We start from the raw sequence: 25481 nt of genomic DNA on the forward strand, positions 1-25481 counted from the left end.
CATATTTAACTAACTTTTGGAACTTTTCAAAATTTGATGAAAACTTCTTTTTGAAGCACTTTGAACACTTCTCTAACTAGGTCCGGATGATTCTATACTATTCCATACGTATTTGCGAAAAAATCTCAAATCTATCATAGTCACCCCGGTTTACGGTATATACTGTCAGTGGGGGTGACATTGGGTCTGGGGGGTGAGATTGGGTCAAAGTATTTTTTTACGGATTTTAAAATTTCTCAGGTACTTCTCAATGAAACTAAATTCTGTTAAAAGGGTTGTGCAAGGGACATCTTAAGATGACTTTTCTGAAAAAATCTCGTTCCTAGAACAAATCCTGTCATTTTAGCAGCTGTCTAAAGTTGAGGTACGTTTTTGGCCAAAAATGACCTCTCGAAAAATCAACTTTTTAAATTTTTTGTTGGAATTGATCAAAAAGTACCCAAATGTTTGAAAATCTCTACTTCAAATATTTTAAGCATGTCAATACGATTCCCTCGAACAAGAAACACTGTTGGATGACTTGTTTTTACTATATCTTTGTATTTGAGCATCATTTTAGTTTCATTTGACCCAATGTCACCCCTCAAAGGGGTGAGATTGGGTCAATTTTCAAACGATTGCCATTTAAGGTAGAGTCCATCAAATTACACCATATTTTGGGAAAATGTTAGTAAACTATCTAAGAACAATTCTACGATAAAAGATTTTCAATGTTATTCAAATTGTTTTTGATATTAAGAAATTACGAGAGGTATATCATTTTTTGACCCATAGTCACTCCCACTGACGGTACACAAAAAAATCACCAAATTATTTTTTCACAGCAACGCAATCCCATTGATGATAAGAAACTTGGTGGAGTTTTGCACCACCGATCACCTCCATTGCTTCCACTGAACTCTGTGTTTAACATGGAATTTTTACTTCAATAACCTAGCAGAAATCATCCGACGGCGTGCCTTCCGATCAACAATGCAAAAGAAAGGACTTGTTTACTGTTTCTAATCTAACATAAATCTTACATTAAACAAAAACAACAACAAAAACGGTGTAGCACACGTCCCCTCTGCCAGCGTACTAATCAATCATTTATAGCATGTTTGGGTTCATACTAAAATCTTTCGAATTTTTGAAAATTTTCACTGTTCAGTACCGCAAAAAAAAATCGCACAAATTTATGTTTTCATCAAATCTTACATTTTTTGAAAACGAATGATTGCATAACACATTTTTAAACACTTTTTATATATATGTTGAGACTATGCTTCTTCATAGATTGTAATCGATTTAATAATTTAAAAAATATATTGAAATATTAATAACATTTTAATATATTTTTTTTTAAATTATTAAATCGATTACAAGCTATGAAGAATAAATTTTTAACTTTTTTTGTGCATTTTCTACCAAAATAAATCTTTTGAATCGATTTACATTTTGTTGTGACCAAACTTTGGCAAAAGACAAAAAAAAACTTAAGGAAACAATATGTTCATAAATTCATTGATATTTTGCAAGATTGTGACAGAACCATAACTGTGATAATGAATCAAGCATTTTGTAATACTAAAATATGTTTATTTCTTCTAAATAAAGACATTTCACAAAACCGTTCAAAATTACTCACCCTATCTCACCCCACTGACGATAGTTTAGTAGGATAATGTCCCATTTGCTATAACATTACGATGTTGACTGTTAGTCTGAATCTGTTCATAGAACAATCCGACAGACCAGACAACACTACATTCAAAATATATTTCTCTACCTCAACCCGCACGCAGCCTACTTACTACCCAACTACGCCACTGGCTGCACCCGCTCGTAGCACGCAACCATCGATTTGACGCACAGAAACGTCAGCCACCATCAATGTATTGGTGTTCACTTTCATTTCGAAAACAGACTTCTTTCTTCGCTTGCCTGTTTGCAGTGGCCTCGGCCCGTGCATCTTTCACTCAGTTTAGTGCGTTCTTTCTTTCAGAGTGATTCGGTCGTTTCGTCCAAGCTCGGTCGTGATTCCTGTCTGGACCATTGCTGAAAACTTGGACACACAACACTAGTGACCACTTGTGTGTGTTTGGACAACATCCTGTGATTCCTGGAAGGCGCTTCTGAGTTCTCGTGAAGCTCGTAGTACTGTGATAATTTAATTATGGCAGTTTATTTACTACCAAAGAGTAGATTGTAAGTGTTTTATTTAGTAGTAAGATGAGTTATTAGATATAGCAAGAGTTCTTATTATGATTATGTTGCGTCCATATCATATGATGCGTAGCATCTTCCAGAAGAGAAAGCTGCTAGCTCAGCAAGAATAGAACAAAAAATCTAAAAATGGTCCTCGACTGTTATAGGATTAGCTTTCATATTCCGCTATGGTCCGTGCTTCTGGCAGGCAAACGAACCCAAAACATCCACAGCATGTCGGTACGCAGCTAGGCAGCAGAAGGTGGATGCATGTGTTCGAAAATGTGTTTTCTTCGTCGCGTATCACATGTTTTCCTGTCTGTTGCCTCGCGTTTATAATTCATGTTCCACCTTGCTGTAGGCTTTACCACCCTCACGAATCTCCTTCAAGCTAGGCTAAAAATAATGAATTTAGCACGTTTTACTTCCTGACCACAGTAGGGACACTGCAGAAGCTAGTTGGTTCCGGTAGTGCGTGCAAAAGTCCACACAAACATTGATTACACAATCAAAAGGTTTGGTTTGGTTAAGTTTTTTTTTGCTTGCCGGCTTGCGAATCGTAAAAATCCTAAGCTCGCCACCACCTCTCGATAAGACTTGATAAGGGAAAGGTTGTTGAATGGCCCCACTGGCCAACACTACCACCACCAGCAACAGCTGATTATTTTAGACAGGCGGATCTAAGGGGGGACTGCTGATGTGTTTAGAAGCGATCGATGCGTTGGAGCAGACAGAAATTGATTGAATTTTTAATTGAAAGAGGAGAGGCAGTACAGGGTTAAAGAATGTACATTTGATTGGCCGCAGTGGCTCAAAGACTACAAACAATGAGGTATAGAGTACAGAATTAGAATGTTTGTACCGAATTTGGTAAACTTAATAGTATTTTCAAAAGCCTTACATTTCGGGAAACTGAAAATTACCGAATTCGGTAAAAACTGACCGGGTTTCGGTAACGAAGTTAACTGTTTTAAAATATATATTTCGACAGATGTAGTTGCTCTTGTGCGATAGCTTTAACCTTCATGGCAATTTTGACAAATGGTTTACCGTAAACTGGGGTCAATCGGGACACATGGGGCGAATTGGGACAGCATTTTTAACCATGTTGGAGCACAATATTTTGATTTTTCTGGTTGGTTTCGGTTAGAACAGACTCAGGCCAACATAATGTGTACGTCCATTTCCAAATTTAAAAGCTTTAAGTGCTCTAAAAACTGCTGTCCCTATTCAGACTGTAGTCCCGATCACCCTAGATTACGGTACCGATTTAAGAGGCAGTTTTTGTAGATTCTTAGATTTTTTTTTTCTAGATGTCGTATTGATGTTGAAGGCAGTTTCAAAAAGATATTGGGTTTTTTTTTTATATTCATTCTAAACAGTAATTTGGAAAAGCTATGAGAAAAAGTCAAACCGATCCCGGATCTGTATGCCACATTTTGAAGTGTTTCTATAGATTTTTCGAATGCAACTAAGAGAATTGGAATTTATCGTTTTACGAAAATCCAAGCAATTTTTGTGATTTTTTATGTTTTTGGCCTAAAATTTCAATGTCCGTTTTATCCCATATTTGGCATTAGTTTATCCCATGTATAGTAAAACAAATGCTGTAAGTTTCATCCAATTCGGAGCAGCTCGATACGACCTGTGACACACTGGTGAAAAACTTGCTTTTAAACTTTACCGGTTTCTCAATTGATGTAGAAAAATATTTTGTACAATCAGCCTGTACGAGACTTCATTCATATTTTTTTTAAAATATAATCAACATAATTTTGCGTTTACTTGATTCTTCAAATTCCACAAACGTCTTTCGCTGTGATGAAAAGAGTGCTTTGATTCAACAAAAATATTTTTTTTTAAATCAATAGAACCTTTTGTTGATTGAAATATACCTTATTAACCCTCTACAAACTTACCCCGCCTTTAGGCGGGCTTCGATTTGAAAAATCTCCAAAAATCAATTTTTCAACCAATTTTGATCTTTTAAAAGCATTGGAATGAAAAAAATTTTAGAATTAGAAAATGTATGGGTTGGAAATTTTTCTTGTTTTATGTGACTTTGCCAATGTTTTTAAAAATGTATTTTTTTTAAGGGTTAACTTTGGCTGTGTTTTTCACTAACATTTCCTATATTTAAAGTAAAAAGAAGTATGCAGTAATTTTTGTAGTGTCCCAGACTATGCCTCTACGCATTTTTTTACAATTTAAATGATAATGGTGCCATTTTATAGCAGAAAATGTGACAAACAAGCAAAAAATTAAAAAGTGACTGTAAAACATGAAAAATTAGATAGGCAAAATGTGATGATAGAAGGTGATAGAATAGGCCAAATACTACCAAAAACAAACATAAACTAAACAAGATAAAATCAAATTGAAATACTAAAAAAGAAACAAGAAAAACAAGAGAAGTAAAGATTTTCGTAGAACAAAAGTTTCTCAAAAAAAACTCCTAAACACGGGAAAAATTAAAATTTTCGAAAAAAAATGGGCAGTAGAGGGTTAAAAAAAATTTACTATGCAGACATGTCACAATAGGTGAATGTGATAGGTAAATGATTTCGACAGGTAACTTTATCTATAAATTTTATTTAACTTTTCTGCTGAAACAAAAAAAGGTCTTTTTATAATTTGAAGCTCAACACAAAAAACAATAAGGGAAACAATAGGATTTATTAAAAATGTTTCAAAAGTATTAATTTTAAGTTTAAATTGAAAAGCCTTGGAAATTATAAACTAATCAGTTTAATATCGATTGGGCAAGTACCTATACATTTAACATTTTAAAAACTTTTATATTTTGTATACAGTCACCCACATAGGGGCAGGGGGGCAGAATGGCCCGCCTAAGTAAAATGCGCCAAAAACCATAGAAAAACATGAAAACTTATGAATTCAGTGTAGTAGGCTTATGCTTTGGGATGTTCCCTTCAATGTTCTATACTTGGTTGATGAAATTTTTTGGCTTAAAACTGTTTTTGAGCCACTTTAAAAAAAAAAGTTTTTCGACTTTTTTCCAGGGTGCGGGGCAGAATGGGCCACCCTGCGGGGCAGAATGGGCCACCTTAGAAAACAAGCCATTTTGTCTAATACAACGTTGAAGGGAGATAAGAAATGACTTAAGGGACCTTTCTAACATAGTTTCCATGAAGTTAGACCACTTTAATAAAAATAGTCACTTACCAAAACAAAGATTTTTGAAAATAGTGTTAATATGTTGAAAAAGGACACTATTTTTACAAATAAGCATCAAAACAATTAAAAAATTAACTAATGTTGCATTAAACGTGATTTGTGAAGCTACCAGGAGTGAAATAATACATTTAATCAAAATTTCATAACTTTTGATTGTTTTTATAAGGCAGGATAAGGGTGGTCCATTCTGCCCCCAAGTGGATTTTAATTTAACACTTCCACCACCAAGCCTCTAAATGATTTGAAGGTTCCGTTGTTGTTTGTATACCTTGGTAATAACATCTAGTAACGTTATAAGCATTGAGCAAACTTTTTCAAACAATCCAACTTTTCAGAAAGCTTTTTTAAAAACCTCGAAATAAACAACATTTGCGTGGTTTTTCTAATAAATTTACATTTTTGCTCATAATTCGAAAAATACAATGAATTCAAACGTCGTTTTCGGTATGGTGAAGTTATTTGACGTCCTTTATAAGACCCTTGCCTTACAATTGGTCTAAATCCATTCTAAAGCCCAAAACCAAGGGTGGCCCATTCTGCCCCCCTGGTCCATTCTGCCCCCCCTGCCCCTATCCGGGACAAACACAAACTGGGAACACTTATGTTATAAGTACAAGTCGTCATGTAAATGCTGCTACACATTTCTTGAAATTTGTATATTTCATAGTTGCGGGATGTTGGTGTTTCTCCAGCAACTACAATTTTAACCTACAACTCTACAAACAAAATGTTCAGACAAATCATAAAATCATTATTAGGCTTGAGATTTATAGGTTTCAGAATAAATTCGTATAAATTTGCAGATGGTCAATAAATTAATCAAAAGTTTACGTGAAAAGTTATCAAATGAAGAATAAAGCCAATCATGTTCAATTATTCTGAGGTGACCATTAACCGATTACAGTCGACTCTCTGGTTGTCAATATCCAAGGGACCGTCGAGGAAGAGAAGCATCAGTTTACAGAACGATGCAAAATGAAGACACGATTAAAATTAGCATTCTCTTGATAATCAGCTATGGGAGAGAATCATGGCAACGTCCAGCAAACAAAAACAAACAAATGTCAAACAGCCTTCAAAGCTTCGTTTCTCAAAGAAAAATGACTATGCAAGCCATGATAAAGTTAAATTCCAGAGTTTTTTTTTTGAAAAGGACCAATAAACTATTGTCTTTCATATGTGTATAGGACCTAATCAAAAAAAAACTCTAGAATTATTGACAACCGGGATAGATTTTTAAAGCAAAAAGAATCCAAGGGACCGTCGAGGAAGAGGTCCTTCGAGCAAAGAGAAAATATCGAGGAATAAAGACAATCGAAGTAGGCAGTTTGAAGGGACTGAAGAATTCATCGGTACTTGGAGTAATCTTGATATCGAGAAGATCGACAGCCAGAGAGTCGACTGTATAACTGAATGTATGTATATGAAAAAAAAATTAACAATATAAATAAACACAGTGCTATTATCGATTTTCTGCAATTTTCTGAACATTGGACGATATCTGAACTGTTGCGAGTTTGTATTATAACTGGGTTAGTAGGGAAACAGCATCTAATTCCAGCGTGCCTCTAATGTTGCCATATTAGCACTTTGACAGTAGATTAAAAGCGACTGAAATCGTGTGATAAATAGCTCAATAAGAAGTGAGCAAGCAAGTTTCTATCAAATATTGGGAAAAAATAGTTGTTCAAATAGTGAAAATCAGCTAATTGGATGGAATTAAGAGCGAGTGCCTAACCTGACAAACATACGAGAATTTCCCCTATGTTAAGATATGCGCTTACGGATAAAAATCATGCAAGCTAATCAAGTAACTCTGTGTTGTAGAATTCGGCAACATGGTAATGTTTCTAAAACCGTAAACAATTTTCTCACTTTCGCTGTAAATGTTTTCAAAATTGGCAACATTGTTGTTCAAAATCGGAATAAAATGTTGACGATTTTGGAAACATTGCCATGTTGTCGAATTCAACAACATAGAGATACCGGATTAACTTACAGGATCAAGTACAGGATTCATTTGTGCAACACACACTTAATACAATTTTCATTCTAAAAGCGGACTGCGTAAATCAATTCAACGTCCCTTTGCCTTCCTCACCTTACTGAGGAAAGGCTATAAAATCACTCGAAAAATGAACTCCTTTATTCGACCTCGTAGACCCACCTTCACGTATACCTATCGACTCAGAATCAAATTCTGAACAAATGTATGTGCGTGTGTCTGGATGAGAGTCCGTGCACCGAAAAATATGCACACGACTATCCCCGGAATGGCTGAACCGATTTGGACCGTGTTGGTCTCATTCGATCCGTATTGAGGTCCCACAAGACCCTGGTTAATATTATGAAGTTTAGAAAAGTATTTCAAAAGTTATGCTAAAAAAAACGATTTTAACAAAAGTTCGGAAGATTTTAAAAAGGGTGGTTTTTGTAGGAAAGCCTGAAACATCGAAGATCTGATAACCCTATCAAAAGTTTTTAGCACTTAAGTGGTATTTAAACACTTTTCAGAGGCCGGATCTCAAATATTTCGATTAAAATGATGTCCGGGTTCATTATGCGTCGTCAGTTATATAATTAAAAGACCTTTCAAATGAGCCTGAAACATTGACGATCTGATAACCCTATCAAAAATTATGAGCACTTAAGTGTTATTTAACACTTTTTAGAGGCCGGATCTCAGAAATTTTGATAAAAACGCTGTCCGGATCTATCATGCGAACTATCGTTAGATAGGCAAAAACTTTAAATAAAATTTGTACCAGGCTAATGAAAAAAATAAAGTACCGATTTTAAAAATAAACCATCATGAAACTTTCGGTCCTGCTGCAACCAATCGATTCGAGTACAGTACTCTCAGGAGATCGTGCTCTGAAATGCCCGAAAGTTGACTCATTTTGTTGCATCCCTAATATGAATGCATTTTATTTATAACAATTTCACCTGGTTCCTTTATCTGATAAAACATTTGCAATTCCACAACAAAGCGCCTGCAACCCATCCCAACAAAAAAGAAATGCTGCGACTTGTTGTGCACATGTCTCCAACGTGCGCGCTCAACGCAACGACACAGCAGCGTCAGTTTGACCTGCTGGGCTGAAAATCACGCGATCCGCACACGCGTCGCTCCACCACTTAAGGTTCTCCTTTGGGCGGGGCTTCTCCAGATATCATTCATTAGAACCAGGACTGGCGAATGCTCCACAAACGCAAAATTCGCTCCGTCATTTCTCCTCTCTCCGAGTGTCGTCTCCAGCTTTCTCGCCGTTTATCGGCCGCCCGGTAATTGCCGGCCAAGGTCGTTTTCATTGAGGATTTCTGGGTTCGCTGGGTGGGGAGAAGAACGCGCCATGCGACCGCCAGTCAGTCGTTGCCGATTGCCGGATGATTTCGGTCGAGAAGAAACCGTCGGTTAGCCGTCGTTGGCCGAACCGGGTCGCCGGCTGGACCGTGGCCAGGTTGTTGAACCCGGAACGAAGCGAAGCGCTCAGCGATGATGTTCAACGTGTTCTGGAACTGGTTTGCTTTCTCGTCCCGCAGGCTGTCCAAGGCGGTCAACTTCAAGCCCATCCCGAACAAGTGGCCCACGAAATGGACGGTGGTACGGCGGTCAATCTCCGGCGGCAAGCAGCACCAGGACGGGCAGGGTTCCGGCCAGCAGCAGCAACAGAACCAGCAGGGCCAGTCTGGCAAAGGTAAATTTGTTAAAATTCGAAAACGGTGGAGTTGGAAGGCGGGAGCCGGTTGGACTATATTATCCGTTTTGGATTGGTGGTTACTAGCGGCCGGCGGTTGGCTCACATGGCGCGGGGTGTTCCTCCGGTGGACCCCGCTGGGCATCTGCATGATCGCGGCGGCCCAGTGGCACCTGCACAATCGTGACCTCGACAAGCAGGGCCTCCCGCGGACGGCGGCGCCTTGGCAGGTACGGGGAACTTGGAAGACATCCGTCAGCCTGATTAAACTAACATCTTGATCTTCTCCAGATGAACGTGTACTGCTCGTTACCGCTGCGCCTCATGAGCCGGTGCTGGGGCTGGTTGGCCGATTGTCGCGTTCCAACTCCCGCTCGACCACTAGTCTACGGAATGTATTCGTCCGCTTTTGGGGTTAATCTGGAGGAGGCTGCATCGTCCGATTTCAAGTGAGTAGCTTGTATAGTGTTAAAATTAAGAAGAACTATTGCTAGAACTATATCCAGTACGGCGCAGATAAATTTGAATAATTTATTGCCTGGTGTAGTAGCGAATGTGTTCGCTGCTAGATTTGTCGTGAATTGAGTTGTAGAACTGATGCTGCCAGTTTGTTTTTCGACCTTTCTATTTTTAAAAATTGTTAAACGGTAGTGAACTCAAAAATGTCAGTTCGTGCAATTCTACTTTTAATTTTCAATTGGTTTCAGAGTAGTACAAAAAGAGGTAACCAAATTTCAATTTTTATATGTTTGCTTGCGGAAGTGGGTGATGGTGGCTTTCTTTTCTATCAGCAAACTATGTTAGGTGATCGAGTTCTTTAATCCAAATTTGAGAACATCATTTAGAACAAAACTGTTCGTGTCAGGGTTGCTAGATCATCTGAAATGTACAGAAAGTGTGTACAAATGTTGTTTTAAATTTCGATCTAAAAATTCTCCAAATTTTGTTTTAATCCTGTTGTGAATATTGAATTGATGAGTTTACATGTTTTGTATGACCTCCTTAGGTAAACTTTGAACTTATTTCTTATCTAATATCCCCTACATTTTACGTCAAAAAAAAATTAAACAGCAAATAAACGAGCTCGTGTTATCTTGCCGCAAGTCGCTTTTTGACGTTTCAATATGTAATAAACAAACAAATGAGCAGGCATATAAACAATAACAAACACGTTTTGTTTGGCTGACCATTCTGTGCATTGTCCTAAAATTTGGTTGATGTTGGTTGCCAGGATTTCCAAGTTATTGAGATCAATGTAAACAGTAGTCGGACATTCACTTGTGACAAATCGTCCTCTGATCAAATTTTCTTTGGCCGGTTGTCGTACATGACTTTTTCTGATCATGCTCAAATTTGCTGGAGCTTTTTATTATATCAAAACATACAAGAATTCTGAATACCGAATCGGAACGCCCCAAAGTTTTGCAATTTTCGTCATTTTCTAAATAACCTCTGTTTTCAAAAGGTGTCCTGGAAACAAAAGATCATAGAACAAAATTTGACAACTAATTTTAAAGTAAATTGGTCGCTGAATCCAATGGTGTCATCATATTGTTGATTGGAATCAAACTATTGCACATTTTTTTCAATAAACATGCGACTATTTAAATTGAACGTCGCCATCGTTTCTCAAATTTATATCAACAAGAAAATTATCTATATCTTACTTGGGCATATTCAAATCTTATGAGGTAACGGACTTTTAAAGTTGCATTTGCAGAAATTACCTACCGAGTGATGCATTTCGAACGGAATTGTAAAATAAAATATGCCTGTCACTTATATATTTTGCTAAAATGTGTAAAAATTGTACATTGAGAAGTGAAATGATACCAAAAATCCTATGATGAAAGCAAAGTATTATAAATGGGTCATTCTCCGCCAACTCACACAGCAAACAACTTTGTAAAACATAGTTACACTCTTAAAAATAACCCTGCAATGTTACAAAAAAGACGAATTTTTAAAATAATAATTTTGTTCTAAATGAAAAATTTACCCTTCTGGGTTAATATAGATTCGAAAAGAACATCAAATTTTCCTTAAAATAACGTTTTCCAACAAAAAAAAAATACAGTCGAGTAACGAAAAATGGCAGAGTTTTTAAAACTTGTTAGTGTTTTTTCGATGAAAAATACGTTTTTCGAACACCATCAAATCGGGCTCGAAAAATGCAATATTTGGGATAAATAAAAGATATGAGAATTAAAAATATTGACCTTATTTTTATTTGAAAACCGTGCAATTCGTTAGAAGGCTTATCACATCCTAAAACAGATTGATATTTCGAAATTTGAGCGGCAACTCGCCCAGGTTCAGCACACTAGCTTTCATCTGCATCCAGAAGAATCAAAATCGAATATAGGGGAGCTGAGAACGACGCGACACTAAATTTTGCAAAATTTTACCACACACGAACATCACTCGAACTGCACGGAATTTATTTTTTCAAAATTCGAGGGTTGGAGATAGACGAGTTCTATCATTATGAATCCATAGAGCGTCGAAAATCGATGCAGTGTGTTTTTGCAGTGATTTTTCCTATGTAAATTCTTAATGAAATACGGAGATGGAAATAATGTCCAGCAATAAAGCAAAACCTATACAAATCTTTAGTAAGAAAGGCAAAAATAAATAAATCATTACTATTAACACATCAAAACCAAGAATTACTGGTTTAAGCTCTTGAACAAAATAAAAAACTTACTTAATCAGCGATGGAATAATCGTCATCAAAAGAAAATCATTGGACGTTCATCAAGAGAAAAAATCCGAAAGGAGCATGGCTCTCCTCTCCCGCGCACGAAAGATCGGTAAAAGGAATCCAAAAAAATCATCATCTTGATTATTCGGCGGAACATCTTTTTCACTGCTACACTTGCAAGTGTAACGTCACACGTCGAAAAATGACCTGTCACATTTTGTAGATGGGCAATGTGTGTAAACAAAGTGAAATAAACATTTTTAAGTGGTGCTCACAAGGAAGTTCACAAAAAATCATCCGCAGATTGATTTTCTTGGAGAATTTCGGGAGCGATTTTCTTTTGCGTGATTTGCCTCCTCTCTTTTTCGCGGGTGAAGAAAGTTCGCTAACGAAATTGTTTTTTTTTTGCGATTATTCCATCCCTGGTTTCAATTGTAATATTCAGATCGATACGTAGAACTTGTTGAAAACCGATCACTCATATATAACATGACCGATTCTTCGGCTCCTTTTCAAAAAATTCCCAAGTTTTTTTCAGCGTTTTGGCTGTAGTGGCACAACTAAAGAAGAAACCCCCCAATGTTATTACATATTTGAAAAGATAATTGATTTTCCAACATAGAAATGACATGCATAATGAACAATATTATACCTGTGCTTCTCCTGAAATGAAAATGTAGCGTGACGGGACAACATCGTAAAACTGGAATTTTAAAAGGCACACCAAAAAAATCAACACAGTTTTGCCAGTTTGATTTTTTAAAACTTTTGCTCTTCTACACATTACCACAAATTAAAATCTTTTGCTCCTTGAACTGAAAGATTTGGTTGAGATTTGAGTTTTTGCCAGCCATTTCTTTTCGTGACGGGACAACGAAAGGAGCAGATTTATGAAAAAACTCCTCTCCCATTCAATGACTTGCAGACCTTATGTGATCAATATTTTTGGCATTTCAGGTAAGAAAACGCATTCACACTGCACACACATTGCAATTATTAGATCATAATTAAAATGAAATTTTTCATATAAAAAATCACATTGAAAATTGAAAAAAGTAACATTTTGGTGTAGCTTCGCTAAGAATCGGTCACATGGATTTTTGTTCATGGAGAATGTACTAAATAATAGAGTAAAAAAAAGCATTTTCAAATGATATTGAACAGGTAACGTAGTTATGTGTTTGCTTCCCAATGATTCTGTGAACGATACAATACAATTGTTTACACAACGTCTATTTGTTTGCTATCCTTCGCTTCACTAAGATAACTTTGCATCACGTTTTCCCGTTACTCTCATGTGTTCACTGTCTAAATTGCCCCTAAGCGTTGACAATTGCTTTTAGCATCATTTCCCTCTCCTCTTATGTGGTGTGGTTTTGCAATAACTTTATCTTTTTTTTTTTAATTTCATGAATAATTTCTAATCAAATCTTTAACATTTCAGAAACTATCGTAGCCTAGCGGAGTTCTTCACACGTTCATTGAAGGAAAACGTTCGCTACATAGATTCCAACAGTTGCCTCGTGTCTCCCTGCGATGGCCGAGTGCTGCATTTTGGCACCGCCACCAACGCTCAAGTTGAACAGGTCAGTTTCAACCTCCCACAAAAACACCTTCCAAAACCATGGCGCTAAACTCATCAATTCCCCCCAGGTCAAAGGCGTCTCTTACAGCTTGGAAGCATTCCTGGGTCCACCCACGTGGAGCGCGCGAAAGCCCACCGAAAGTCCACCGTCCAACCTGGTCGACGCCGTCAAACTGAAATCCCCCGGCAACGTCCTGTACCAGTGCATCATCTACCTCGCCCCGGGAGACTACCACCGGTTCCACTCGCCGGCCGTCTGGAAGCCCGAACTGCGGCGGCACTTTTCCGGCGAGCTGCTCTCGGTCAGCCCCAAAATTGCCCGCTGGATGCCGGGACTGTTTACGCTGAACGAGCGCGCCCTCTACATCGGCAAGTGGAAGCACGGCTTCTTCAGCTTTACGGCAGTTGGTGAGTAACTACAAGTTGTGATCACCCGGATCTGCGGGGAAGCATCGCGTGGCTCTCTCTCGGGGGGATGAGGTGATAATGTCGAAGCGGATTTGAATTCTTTGCTTTCAGCAGATGTTTGAACGTTTCAACATAAGATAAGGATTGGCAAGTTTTGTGATTAACTGCGCGAGTTAATTGGTCGCTATGTTGTGATTAAAATTGTGTAACAGCAATGTGGGGTGATGCGTTGAGCGGCCGGATGATCCAGGATGCGTGAACCGAAAACGTGCCGCTTGTTTACTATAACTGTTGTACTTTTGTTTGGACTGGGCAATAAATTGTTATCAGTTGTGATGTTTGGACATCATTGAGCAAAGAAATACCGGCGTACATTTTAAATTTGTTCTAACATGGTTTGTAAATTCTCCTTAAGGATTTTTTTTTATTAACGTCCCAAGTAACCGCGAGGCACTAAATAGCGGCATTAAATCAGCATTATATTGGCATTTAATACCAGCAAATAATGCTTCAAAACATTAAATCAGCACTTTTCCCTTGAGAAATATTTCAAGTGGCGCACAGTGATGCCGATTTAATGCCTCACCGAAAGCTCGAACAAAAAAAACTGCTTTATCGACGTCAAGGCTGGGGGAAAAAAAGGACAGCTAGCTGCTCCACACACTTGGTGGTAGGCCTCCTTTGTTTTTTTTTCTCCTGTTGCGTTTCATGTGTGAGTGTGACACTTTGATGTTATTCTTGCATTTTTCTGGTCGATCTCCAGGATGCGCGCCAGCCAACTGATATATTCTGAAATGAGTGTTTGTTTTGAAAGTTTTAATCGATGTGGTTGATGCATCGAACATTAAGGAAGACTTTCTTTCTGCTGTTTCGAGTTTCTGGTTCATGAGAAAAACCCGTTGTCATTTTGTTGGACGAAAATTATTGACGAGTCACTCAGCAAATTGCGGCCATCCAGTCAAGTACAGTACAATCAATTACGGAAGGCTTGGGGTTAATAGGGACAAGTAATGGCTAACGGCTAACCTAAACTGTTTTTCCGAGGAGTGCTTGGTCCACGGTTGGCAAAATTTCACAAAGTGTATCAGACTTCCGGAAAGCAGCTTTTTGCTTGCGAGAAAAGTCATTCAATTTACCAGAGAACTTTTGATAATGTCCTTTGTGCTATGGGCATATGTTTTGAAAAATTTGGCTTAATTACAGGCTGCAGTTTTCCACAAAAAAAATAAACAAAAAAAAACACTTCAGTCAGCGGGAATTGAACCCAGTTCACGCAAAAATAAAACTGTTGCACACTGGGGGAAATGCGCCTTAGCCCGCACGCTTATTGGAACGGTGTAATGAGAGAAGGATAAAAGTCAATAAGAGCGTGACTGGCTGAAATGTTTCCCGTATGGATGGGTTACTTTGTTGATAAACATCAAATGCTTTGAAGCACATTTTCAAGGTCGTAAATGGTGATTTAATGCCAGTTGTAATGCTGCAAAGTTTTGGTACTTTGAGGCATTCGCAAAGCTTATTTACTACTTCAAAGCATTCGAGTGCTGATTTAGTACTGAATAAATACTTCAATTTAGTGCTTGTGGTTACTTGGGGTTACTGGCCTCTGTAAACATAGGCTGGCCAAGTTATGATATTTTTTTGCAATTCATACTTTATAAAAATACAAAAAAAAATCAATTTGATTGACGTAGTTCTACGTTAAACTGTGGGCTTCCACTGTCTTCTCTTCGGGGTGACGATTTCTTTTTCCTTCGGTTGTCCTTGATCGTTGCAGTTGTCGTTTCCAGAATTCTGTTGGGATGTGTTTTTTTCGTCGTCATCTAAGCAGCTTCTTTTCTCAGCAGATTTGTCTTCTTCTCCTGATAGCTGCCTTTTGGTTTTGCCTTTCTTTACAACAGTCGTAAATCCGTCATTGCCATTGTTTTCAGTGCTTGAAGCAATGACTCGGGATTCAACAATCGTTGGATCGGCTGGTGGTGAAACCAATGGCGTTGGCACAGGAGTGTTTGTTTTTGTGGATGAGTTTTTTGGCTTGTTCGCGTTCGATTTTTCGGCTGCCTCTGCGCAGCTCTCCGATACGTGGCGTTTTTCGCCGCAACGGCGACACGTGGCAACTTGATTGGTGTGGGTTGCAAGTGACAAAAGCTCGCACACAGTGATGTAGGATGGGACGGGCTTGGAGAGCTTCATCTTCAACACCCGCACACCGTTTGGCACACCGGCGAAGAAGTTCCTCCAAACCTCGTCCCTGATTGTGAGCACTTCTCCGTACTCACGCATGGCGTCGGCGATCTGGGTGTTTGGCAAGTCCAGCGGGAGATCGTGAACCGGGACGTCGATGGTGTTATCGTCGACGTATACCGGGATCTTTATGCCTGGGTGCGTCTTGAATGCATATTTTAGATGGTTTTCCGCTGCAATCTTGGTGGCGGCTCCTGGGTCCGCCATCTCGATCAGCACGCAGTGACGGATGTTGTGTAGCTGGATGCTCTTCAGATCGGCGGTAGCAATTCCAAGTCCTTTCTGCACAAACCGCTGCACGACATCCAGTTTTGGGCGGTCCGGGAGGACGCTGAAGTCCACAACGAGAACGAGAACGGGCAGCACTCATTTTTCAGAGTCAGCCACAACGTATGTATTGTTTAGCGAACAATAGAAGCACAGCGAAGAAGGACGTCTGGTGCGCGCAAGATGTAATTTGCAACTGCTTAAGGAATTTTTTGATCATAATCATTAAAATTGAGCATTTTTCTTTATTTTTTTATTTAGCTCAAACTTTGTTTGGGCCATCCAAACTTCTACCTTTTTTTTTACACCACCATTCAACCGTCGTACCTGAACATTGTGGTTCAAAAATTGAAGAATAGCAAATTGGTTAATATGCTCACAGTGGCAATAACTGAAAAAGTGACTTTTCTTCATACAAAATCGAAAGTAAATAATGTACTTAGCTTAGACTGCTCAGTTATTGTCCAATTGAGCTCATATTCAGATTTTAAGACTCAGCACACAATAAGACACCCGTTTTATACGGAGGTCACACAAGGGTGTGCCCCATTCGGCATAATGGACACTTGGTATTCCAGAAGGACGTTTGGCATATTTGGTCCAAGGCATCAGGGACGTTTGGCATAACGGATATTATTTCTGTTTTGCTTAACTTATTTTTAAGATTTTTTTTTCTTTTTTTAACGGTTAATTTTACTTTTAGAGGTAATGGTTTTTTGCGAAATATCAAGTATCTCTGTAATTTTTTCTTAAAAGATGTATTTTTTACGTTTTTTAGTATTTATCAATTAAGCTTTTAATGCATTTGTTAAACATCTGTTAAAAACGTTAATTTATAAACGAAAATTCTGATATAATATCCGTACATTTTTCCACTTTTCAAAATGTATGTATGTAATTCACCCTTTTTGTATGTCATTTTTCCGTTTTTTTTTTAAATGCAACCTAATGAGGTGAAGTAAGTTCTGAACTTCTTTAAATATTCCGCAATAAGGTTGTTACGCTAATTTCCCTTCTTTTTTAAAATCCAATCTAAAAAATGGATGTACATTTTGCTGTCCTTAAAAAATGAAAATAAGTAAATCAATTTTCCCTTCTATTATTTAAAAAAAAGTTAAGGATGGCAAAAACCTGTTAAAAAAAGTACATTTTGCCCTTTTTTCATGATTTAGAAACCTTTTTTAATGAAATTTTCCCTTCATTTATTTAATATTTAACCTAAAGAGTACATCTCATTTGCCCTTTCTTTAAATATTTGACAATTGAGACAATTGAAAATTGTTTATGAAATTTTCCCTTCTTTTATTATAAATTATAAAATTCTGTACCTTAAAAAACCATTTGAATTTGTATTTAAATCTAATTCATACAAATGAATTTTGAATATAAGAAAGGAAAATTGCATAAACAACTTTATCGCAAAAAAATCAGCAGAGGAAGATGGGTGAAGAGAAATGCTTAAAGAGTACATTTCTTAGAGATTTTCCCTTCTTCAAGTTGAATATATAAAAAAAGAAAAAAATGCATTAAAAATCCTAATTGAAAAATTTTTATAGAAGAGCAAAATCTACATGCCTTCTTTATATTTATTTTGAAAATGGAGGCAAAGTGTGAATCTATTAAGAGATTTTCTTTTCTTCAAGTTGAATTTTGTTTAAATTATGGGAAATGCTCACTTATCGAAAATTGTCAAGAGTAGGGGAGATGGGGGTAAGACGGCCACCCTAAGGGAGAAGTCTAATAAAATTTACACAACAGATTATTTTGATCTCAAATTACGTACATATTGTTCTACTACTAATCAATTATAGAAATAACATAAATTAGTTGGTCTAAAAACCAATTTTCAATACTTTTCAGCAATTTAAAAAAAATAATTGAAATCGTGTATATATGAAATACGCGGGGTAAGACGGCCACCCAAGTGGGGTAAGACGGCCAGTGCTATAAATTTACTTAATAACTTTGCTAAATCCACCCAAATACCTACATGGTTGGTTGAAAAGACTTCTCTGAACATCATAACTATTTTGGTTGAAAAAAATCAGGTTTCAAATGTGAAGGAAAATGCTGTATAAAAAATTTAATATTTTGGCTCAGTGAATTTCATATTATTGCGACCACATTTTATGAAAAACTGTGAATTTTTACTACAAAACAAGCACAATATGATGCAAAATTATTAGTTTGTGTATTTCGATTAGAATAAGTTAATCAAAATTATGTAAACAATATTAAATTCGCGATTTTTATGAAAAGTTTGATAGGATTTCATACTACACCCAAAGGAAAAATATATCTCAAATTCTGCAACCGTGGATTGGCTGCAGAAAATGTCACATTTTATAACATTTTTTGCAGCAAGCCCGTAGATCATTTTTGCCCGCGTGTAAACATTTCAGCGATCTGCAGTTCTCACCAACACATATAATGATGGCCCGTCCCCGAGCAACACTCCAAAGAGAAGATTATGTTGGTGCTCTTTTAATCTCATTTCATCAAGCGTCCATGGCGCGGTGGTAGCGTGTCGGATCAATAACCAAGAAGTTGGTGGTTCAATCCTCGTTCTGTTAAGGTTTTTTTTTTTGTGAAATACAATCAAAAAGCCGTCGGTAATGTCGATAATTGTCGGTAACGGGCAAAAATGTCATACCCGTATATCGCAAAAAATGCATGAGGACAGTTTTCATGCAGATTCTGACATACTTTCATGCCGCCATGTATCACAATCATGCGACCGCCGGTTGGGTGTATTCAATGAGTGTTGCTATATCACAGTAAAGAATGTTGTCGAAACGGTAGTTAACAGCATTTTGATTAAAAATGGATATAGTTTTATCGAAAATGCTTTTTCTTTATCTACAAATATGTCCTTATAGTCAAAAACCATCAAAAATATAACCTATATCAAATAAAATCCACAAATTACGGGTGGCCGTCTTACCCCCGGAGGAGGTGGCCGTCTTGCCCCCAAATAAATTATTTTTTTAAACATTTTTTGTAAATAGCTCATCGCATTTTTTAAACTTTTTCAAGGGACATAATCTAGGGAAAACTTCAATTTAACATGAAAAAATATTTGAAGACAGGAAAACATATTGTTATCTAACAAAAATGCCTAAGTTGTAATCCATGAAAATTACATCCAGTTTCAAGTTCAAAAATTATTTCTTTATTTTGAGCTATTTTTATACTATTTCAAACAATATTTTTGGCAAAGGTGACTCCATATGCATTATTTAGCATGAGGAACAGTATTGCTAAACATTTTAGTAATATTAATTAGTATACTTATTAAAACAGTGGGGTGGCCGTCTTACCCCGCCTGGCCGTCTTACCCCCAGCTCCCCTACATCTTTTAGAGTCTTTTTCCTTCTTTAAACCTTTCAGACCAGTTGTCATATACCGTAAACCGGGGTGACTTTGATAGGATTTCAATTTGTTTTTAGAATATTTTCCAACAGGTAAGGTTTTTCCCAAGATTATTATTTTTAAAACATGTACTGGGGTAGGCCACACAAAGTCCATGTACTATTTTGGAAAAAAAGTTTTTTCAATAGTGTTTAGAAAAATAGTTACGTTAAATTTTCTTAGTTTTAATTCCGGGGTGACTTTGATAGTCATAGTTTTTCTTGTTAAAATCATATTTAAGATGTTCAAACTTTATTTGTACGTTAAATGTACCATCACTAAAGAAGCTGATATAGTTTGTAAGAAAAAAAAATCAATGTTTATGTTAATTTAACTAAGTTTATAAGCTTTTTAACAAAATACATATAAATTTTAGGTAAAATTGTTAAAAAGTCGGAATTTTGCCTGAAATTTGTTAAAACTAGTTTTATTTACAAAATTATCGATTTTTATTGCATTTTATACTGAATTCGAAGCACGAATCACAAGTTTTCACATTTTACATGAAATTTGTTCAACTGAAAATGCCTATAAATTTTGAGTTTTTTTTTTAACTGTGTTTCAAAAACACATATTATTTATTATTTACAAACTTATTTAACCTTCTCCTAGTGGAAAATTGTCCAAAGAATCCAAAAATGCATTCCGTTTTCCGATTAAAAATCATGATCATTGAGAAAATCATGACACTTTGAGAAGTTTAAAATAATGACTTCCATCAACATTTTCTTAACTATAGTTAACTAACTTTATAAACCTTTCAAAAATTTTTTAAAAGTTCTTCTTGAGGTACTTTGAACACTTCTCTACCACGGTCAGTATGATTCTGAACCATTCCTTACGTATTTTAAATGTACTCTTCATTTTGCGGAAAAATCGCAAACCTATCAAAGTCACCCCGGCTATCAAAGTCACCCCGTTTTACGGTATGACTGAAATATTAAAAAATCCAAAGCTAGCCTATAATTTTCGTATGGTCAAAAGGATCATTCTTCCAACAACAACCAAATTTTTTTTTTTGAAATTCAGGCCTGAAATAATTAAGTTGAGTTCTAAATAAAATAAGGGAAAATTTGATGAAAAAAAACTTTATTGCAAAATATTTTGAAAAGGGAAAAATGTAAAGCTATCAAGAGATTTTCACTTCTATAAATTTTTTATTTTCTATATTATTATTGTTTAAATGTCATTAAAATGCTTTATTGTGATATATAAAAAAAGGAAATAAAAATACATCTGTTAGGGAAAAATTACAAAGATACTTGATTTTTCGAAAAAATCTCCAAAAGTTACACTACCGTTCTACGCATAATTGTCCCATGTCAGTTTTGAACGATTTTGACTTTATGGCATTTTTAAGTTTAGTTTGATGTGTACTTTAAGAAAAACACATAAAATCTGGTACTTTGTTCGGAAACTCATTGAAAACAACACCAAGTCTGTTTGTCCCATCGTTAAACTTCTACGCATAATTGTCCCACCAAGAATTTTATTACACGGAATCATTAGTTTTACAAAGCATTATGTCTTGTTTACCTGTTGTATAGCAAGAGAATCACAAATAAGGGTGATAAACTGCTTACTGGGGCGATTAGGGACACATAGGGCGAATAGGAACCCACGGGACAATTATGCGTAGAAACACAGAAATCAGTCGAAAAATTTCAATCACGTTTTTCTCAGTTGCACTTTTTTGAACATGGGACAATTATGCGTCCCAAGTAGCATTTGGCAACATGATAAATTTGACTAAGTCCAGTTTTTGTTTTGTTTTGCTGTAGAAACATATAAATGACATTTTAGCAACAATACGTTGCAATGTTGCAAACGTTTCGAATTGAAAACAACTTTGCAACAATCCATTTCGTTTTGTAATCGAAACATATTGAAAACTTATTGGTTCCATAGGGACGTGGCGTTACATCGTGCTGCCACCTGGTTTTTTTAAGCGCAAGAGTGGAAAAGTGCTGAGTCATCGTCTAAAAATAGACGGCGTCCTATCTCGCCCAGCAAAATGAAGTCGATAAAGTAGTCGGTTTCGATGAGAAAAAGTGGAAAACGTGGTCTAAAAATAGCGACGCCATCCCCCTATGGTTGCAAAATGTGACTTAGCCCGATTTGTGTGATAAGAATAATATTGAAATCAAAAATAATAAGATAAAGTTCAGCCCAACCATTTGCACTTCATCCGTGGCTCAGTGATAGAGGCAAGGTGTGATGATCAGAAGGTACCAGTCCAGACTCCCGACATGGGACACTTATGTTTATTTGTTAAAATAGATTTTTTTTGTTTCGCGCAAATTAAACGACAACATAATAGGGACGTGGCGTTACATCGTGCTGCCATCTGGTTTTTTTCAAGTGCAAGAGTGGAAAAGTGCTGAGTCATCGTCTAAAAATAGACAGCGTCCTATCTCGCCCAGCAAAATGAAGTCGATAAAGTAGTCGGTTTCGATGAGAAAAAGTGGAAAACGTGGTCTAAAAATAGCGACGCCATCCCCCTATGGCAACATCATGACAACACAACAAACTACTTTACCGACATATTTAGACAAACAAATTGTTTCTGGAACTTCGTCGTAACAAAGTTGAAACAAGCGGCTAAATGTTGCCAACACAAATTTTTCGTGCGCTTTTTAGGGCACCACGAGTGTTCTAACTATGTTGTGATAGCACATTTTGGGTGTTACGAAATAGTTGCATTTTAGGATCCGCAACAAAAAATCTTACTTGGGTTGGCAATTCTGCATTTTAAAAATATTTAAAAACATTGAATTGCAAAACCATAGTCTTTGTGTAAAATCGTGCCACTTTGATTCGTCTGAACGGAAGTATCAGTTTTTAAAATCTAAGGCGAAATGAAAAAAGTGATAGAATTTCATCACAATGATAGATTTAATGCATTATTCTACCCTGAAATAATGAAAAAAGAAGTAACTCCTACTCAAAATTCTCTTTTCCTTCATTTCCAGGTGCCACCAACGTCGGCTCGGTGCAGATCTACATCGACGAAAAGCTGAAAACCAACCAGTGGGTGGGCCTGGAGGTGGGCACCCACCCGTGCAAGGACTACGACGAGCTGGCCCTGCCCAAGGACACGTTCCTCGGCAAGGGCGAGCTGCTCGGCCAGTTCAACATGGGCAGCACGATCGTGCTGATTTTCGAGGCTCCGCCCGGGTTCAAGTGAGTTTCGGGTGTTTAACTTGTTGAGAAATGAATACTCATCCGTATATTATTTCAGCTTCAACCTCCAACCAGGCCAGGTGGTGCGGATGGGTCAGCGGCTGGGATGCGTTGGCGAGCAACGCGACGACGATGATCTGGACAAGACGAAAAAACTGCTCGAGGCCATTTGAGGGTCGGTTTCGTTCGACCAATACTATAGTTACGAGATAGTTTCTTTGAATTTAGCTAACGAGCGTTGAGAGTGTGAGATAGCGTAGATATTTTCCTATAAATATTATCAATACTATTAGTGATACGATATTCCAATTGCTCAGCTTTACCTTGTCTACGAAGGTCGCCGATCGCATCCTCGAAGCAGATTCAACAGTCCTGGTGAAAAAGACAAGACTCGCGTGTAGATATGCAAACTACGTAGTACATATTGTACATGTATTCAATCCGAATATCTTTGCAATAGGATTAAACTTAACACGGTAGAGTTTACCAAATAAGCCCATTAGTTAGTGCGATTAAGTGCCATTCGCAGTCGCAACCAATTGTTACGAATACCACAATTTATTACCATTTGACAGATGATAGAGTTTATCCTACCAATGAAGCAATATGAGATTTGTTTTTATTTCGAAAAGTGTGCAGAATATTTTTCAAATAAAAAGAGTATTTGTACGAAAATTTGTGTTTTATTTTATGGTTAATTTTCGATGGGAAGGTTTAGGGTGGTTCACGATCAAGGTGATTTTTAAAAAAATCACTTTTCGGGAATATTTTTGGAAATTTTGGTTACTTCTAATAAGTTGTTGGGCTTGCAAATCCAAGCCACTTTGTTCAAGACACCAACATTTTATCTTGTAACCTACGAAAGCATATGAGCAAACTATCAAAAATAAGTTTTTAGTGTAAAAATTCAGGGTTAAGGTTCAGAGAAAAGTGATGTTCGGGGCACTTTCAGAGCTTTATAAAACCAACATTTTTGTTTTTAGACAAGTCAAATTGGACTTAAGGCAAAAGTAACAGCCATTATAAAGAAAAAAACGTTACTTAATCCACCTTTAGATGGTTGGTGCCTTCTTCTTGCAACACAAATACCAACTTGTATTTATAAGTTCTAAACCATTGTATTTACATAAAAAAAATATGTTTTTTGTGATTCGATTACCCGAAGAAGGGGAAAGTGGGACAAGACGACCATATGGGGCAAGAGGAACAATCGCTAGTACGATCGTTATTCTACAATTTCTAATATTCCCAATATGAGGAATTGTTATTAGCAATGCAATTAGTTAATTCTACTACCACATAACCGCCAATACGACGTAAACGCCACGGGACACAAGATTGAATGGTGTTTTTTTCAAATCTTTTGTTTTCTTTTTTTATAATTTTCATTAATATGAACGACGTAAAACATTTCCACGATACAAGTTTTTTGGTAAAACATTGTTGTGAAAAATATATCTTGCAATTAAGACCAACCCTAGTACACTCAAACCCCGATGGTTTGACACCAACTGTTGCCAAACGAACGGGGTCACTTTTTAGTTTGACACCCCTTTTACACGGAGTTCACGCACACTTTCAACCGTTTGTTTTGATAGTGTGCGTGAGCGCCGTGTAAAAAGTGACAGTTCATCACTTTTTTGTTTGACTTTGACCAACCAACGGGGTAAAACTAAACTAAAACTAAAACTAAAAAAGTGTTAAACGAAAAAGTGACCAACTACCGAGGGTTGAGTGTAACATGATGAATTTTCATCAGTTTCTAGTGAATATTCATCAGGTTCACTTTTTCACACATTTTGTAGGTAATATTTTAAATAAATACCTCTTTTCCAACCTACAAAATTTTCAACATTCCAAAATTCAACTTTTTTTTTGCTGGGTAGTTTTCAAAAAATCCATGCGTTAAAGTTTTTTTCGCCTAATAACAAACACTTTGCGGTGCTGTACATTGGAATCCCACAAAAAAAAGTTTAATCGATCCTAGACATGCTAAACATGATTTTAAACGATGCATTTCAAATTGTTTTTAGTTGGTTAGACTTCTATTTCCATTAAAATTTTGAAGTTTTTTGAAAAAAAAACTTTTTTTTGCCCCCTGATTTTTCGGACCATTTTGAAGGGGAATGAATATGGAGCGTACGCTGGTCTGCGCACACGGCGCTACCTACTTGTACCATTCCTAGATTTGGTAATTTTTTTCAATTTTCCAACTTTACAAATCATAAACACTAGTTGTCGTCGCTGTCGTATTGACAGAGGACGCAAGACTTGTCGTGTATGTGGTTAAGATAAGAGTGACTTGTATTTCAGCGTTACTGTACAATTTTAGGTTGGTAGAAACGAGCAGCACACATAAGAGAGCTGTAACCCGCAGGGGTGTTACAGAATTTGTTAAGCTAGTTTATTCAAGATGGCGCTGGACATTACAATATCAACGCTAGGTTCTACAACCTCTAAATCTTCCCAGTCCAAAGTGCGTTGCCTGCTGCTACTTTATCCACATATTCTCCAATGATTTGCGACAACTATTTGTGTGAACTGTCTGTCTGAATCAGCTGCCGTCGGGATTGCAAGTTGGACTTATGCCGTGTCT

General features: G+C 36.9%; 1 protein-coding gene across 3 annotated transcripts; it reads left to right on the plus strand.

The window, feature by feature from the left end:
* Positions 1 to 1950: 1950 nt before the first annotated feature.
* On the plus strand, positions 1951 to 23560 carry LOC120425713 (phosphatidylserine decarboxylase proenzyme, mitochondrial). Of its 3 annotated transcripts, XM_039590312.2 has the most exons (8): positions 8690 to 8846; positions 8929 to 9083; positions 9171 to 9313; positions 9375 to 9532; positions 13232 to 13373; positions 13441 to 13780; positions 22675 to 22885; positions 22944 to 23560. In XM_039590312.2, the coding sequence occupies exons 1-8, from the start codon at positions 8773 to 8775 to the stop codon at positions 23056 to 23058; spliced, it is 1338 nt and encodes a 445-aa protein (XP_039446246.1). In that variant the 5' UTR covers positions 8690 to 8772; the 3' UTR covers positions 23059 to 23560. The 3 variants fall into 3 exon arrangements, with proteins under 3 accessions (XP_039446245.1, XP_039446246.1, XP_039446244.1); XM_039590311.2 differs by lacking the exon at positions 8690 to 8846 and adding an exon at positions 1951 to 2187 and having other exon boundaries at positions 8929 to 9313; XM_039590310.2 differs by having other exon boundaries at positions 8929 to 9313.
* The last annotated feature ends 1921 nt before the right edge of the window (positions 23561 to 25481 follow it).

The sequence above is a fragment of the Culex pipiens genome, chromosome 3, assembly GCF_016801865.2.
Source record: "Culex pipiens pallens isolate TS chromosome 3, TS_CPP_V2, whole genome shotgun sequence".
NCBI lineage: Eukaryota > Metazoa > Arthropoda > Insecta > Diptera > Culicidae > Culex > Culex pipiens.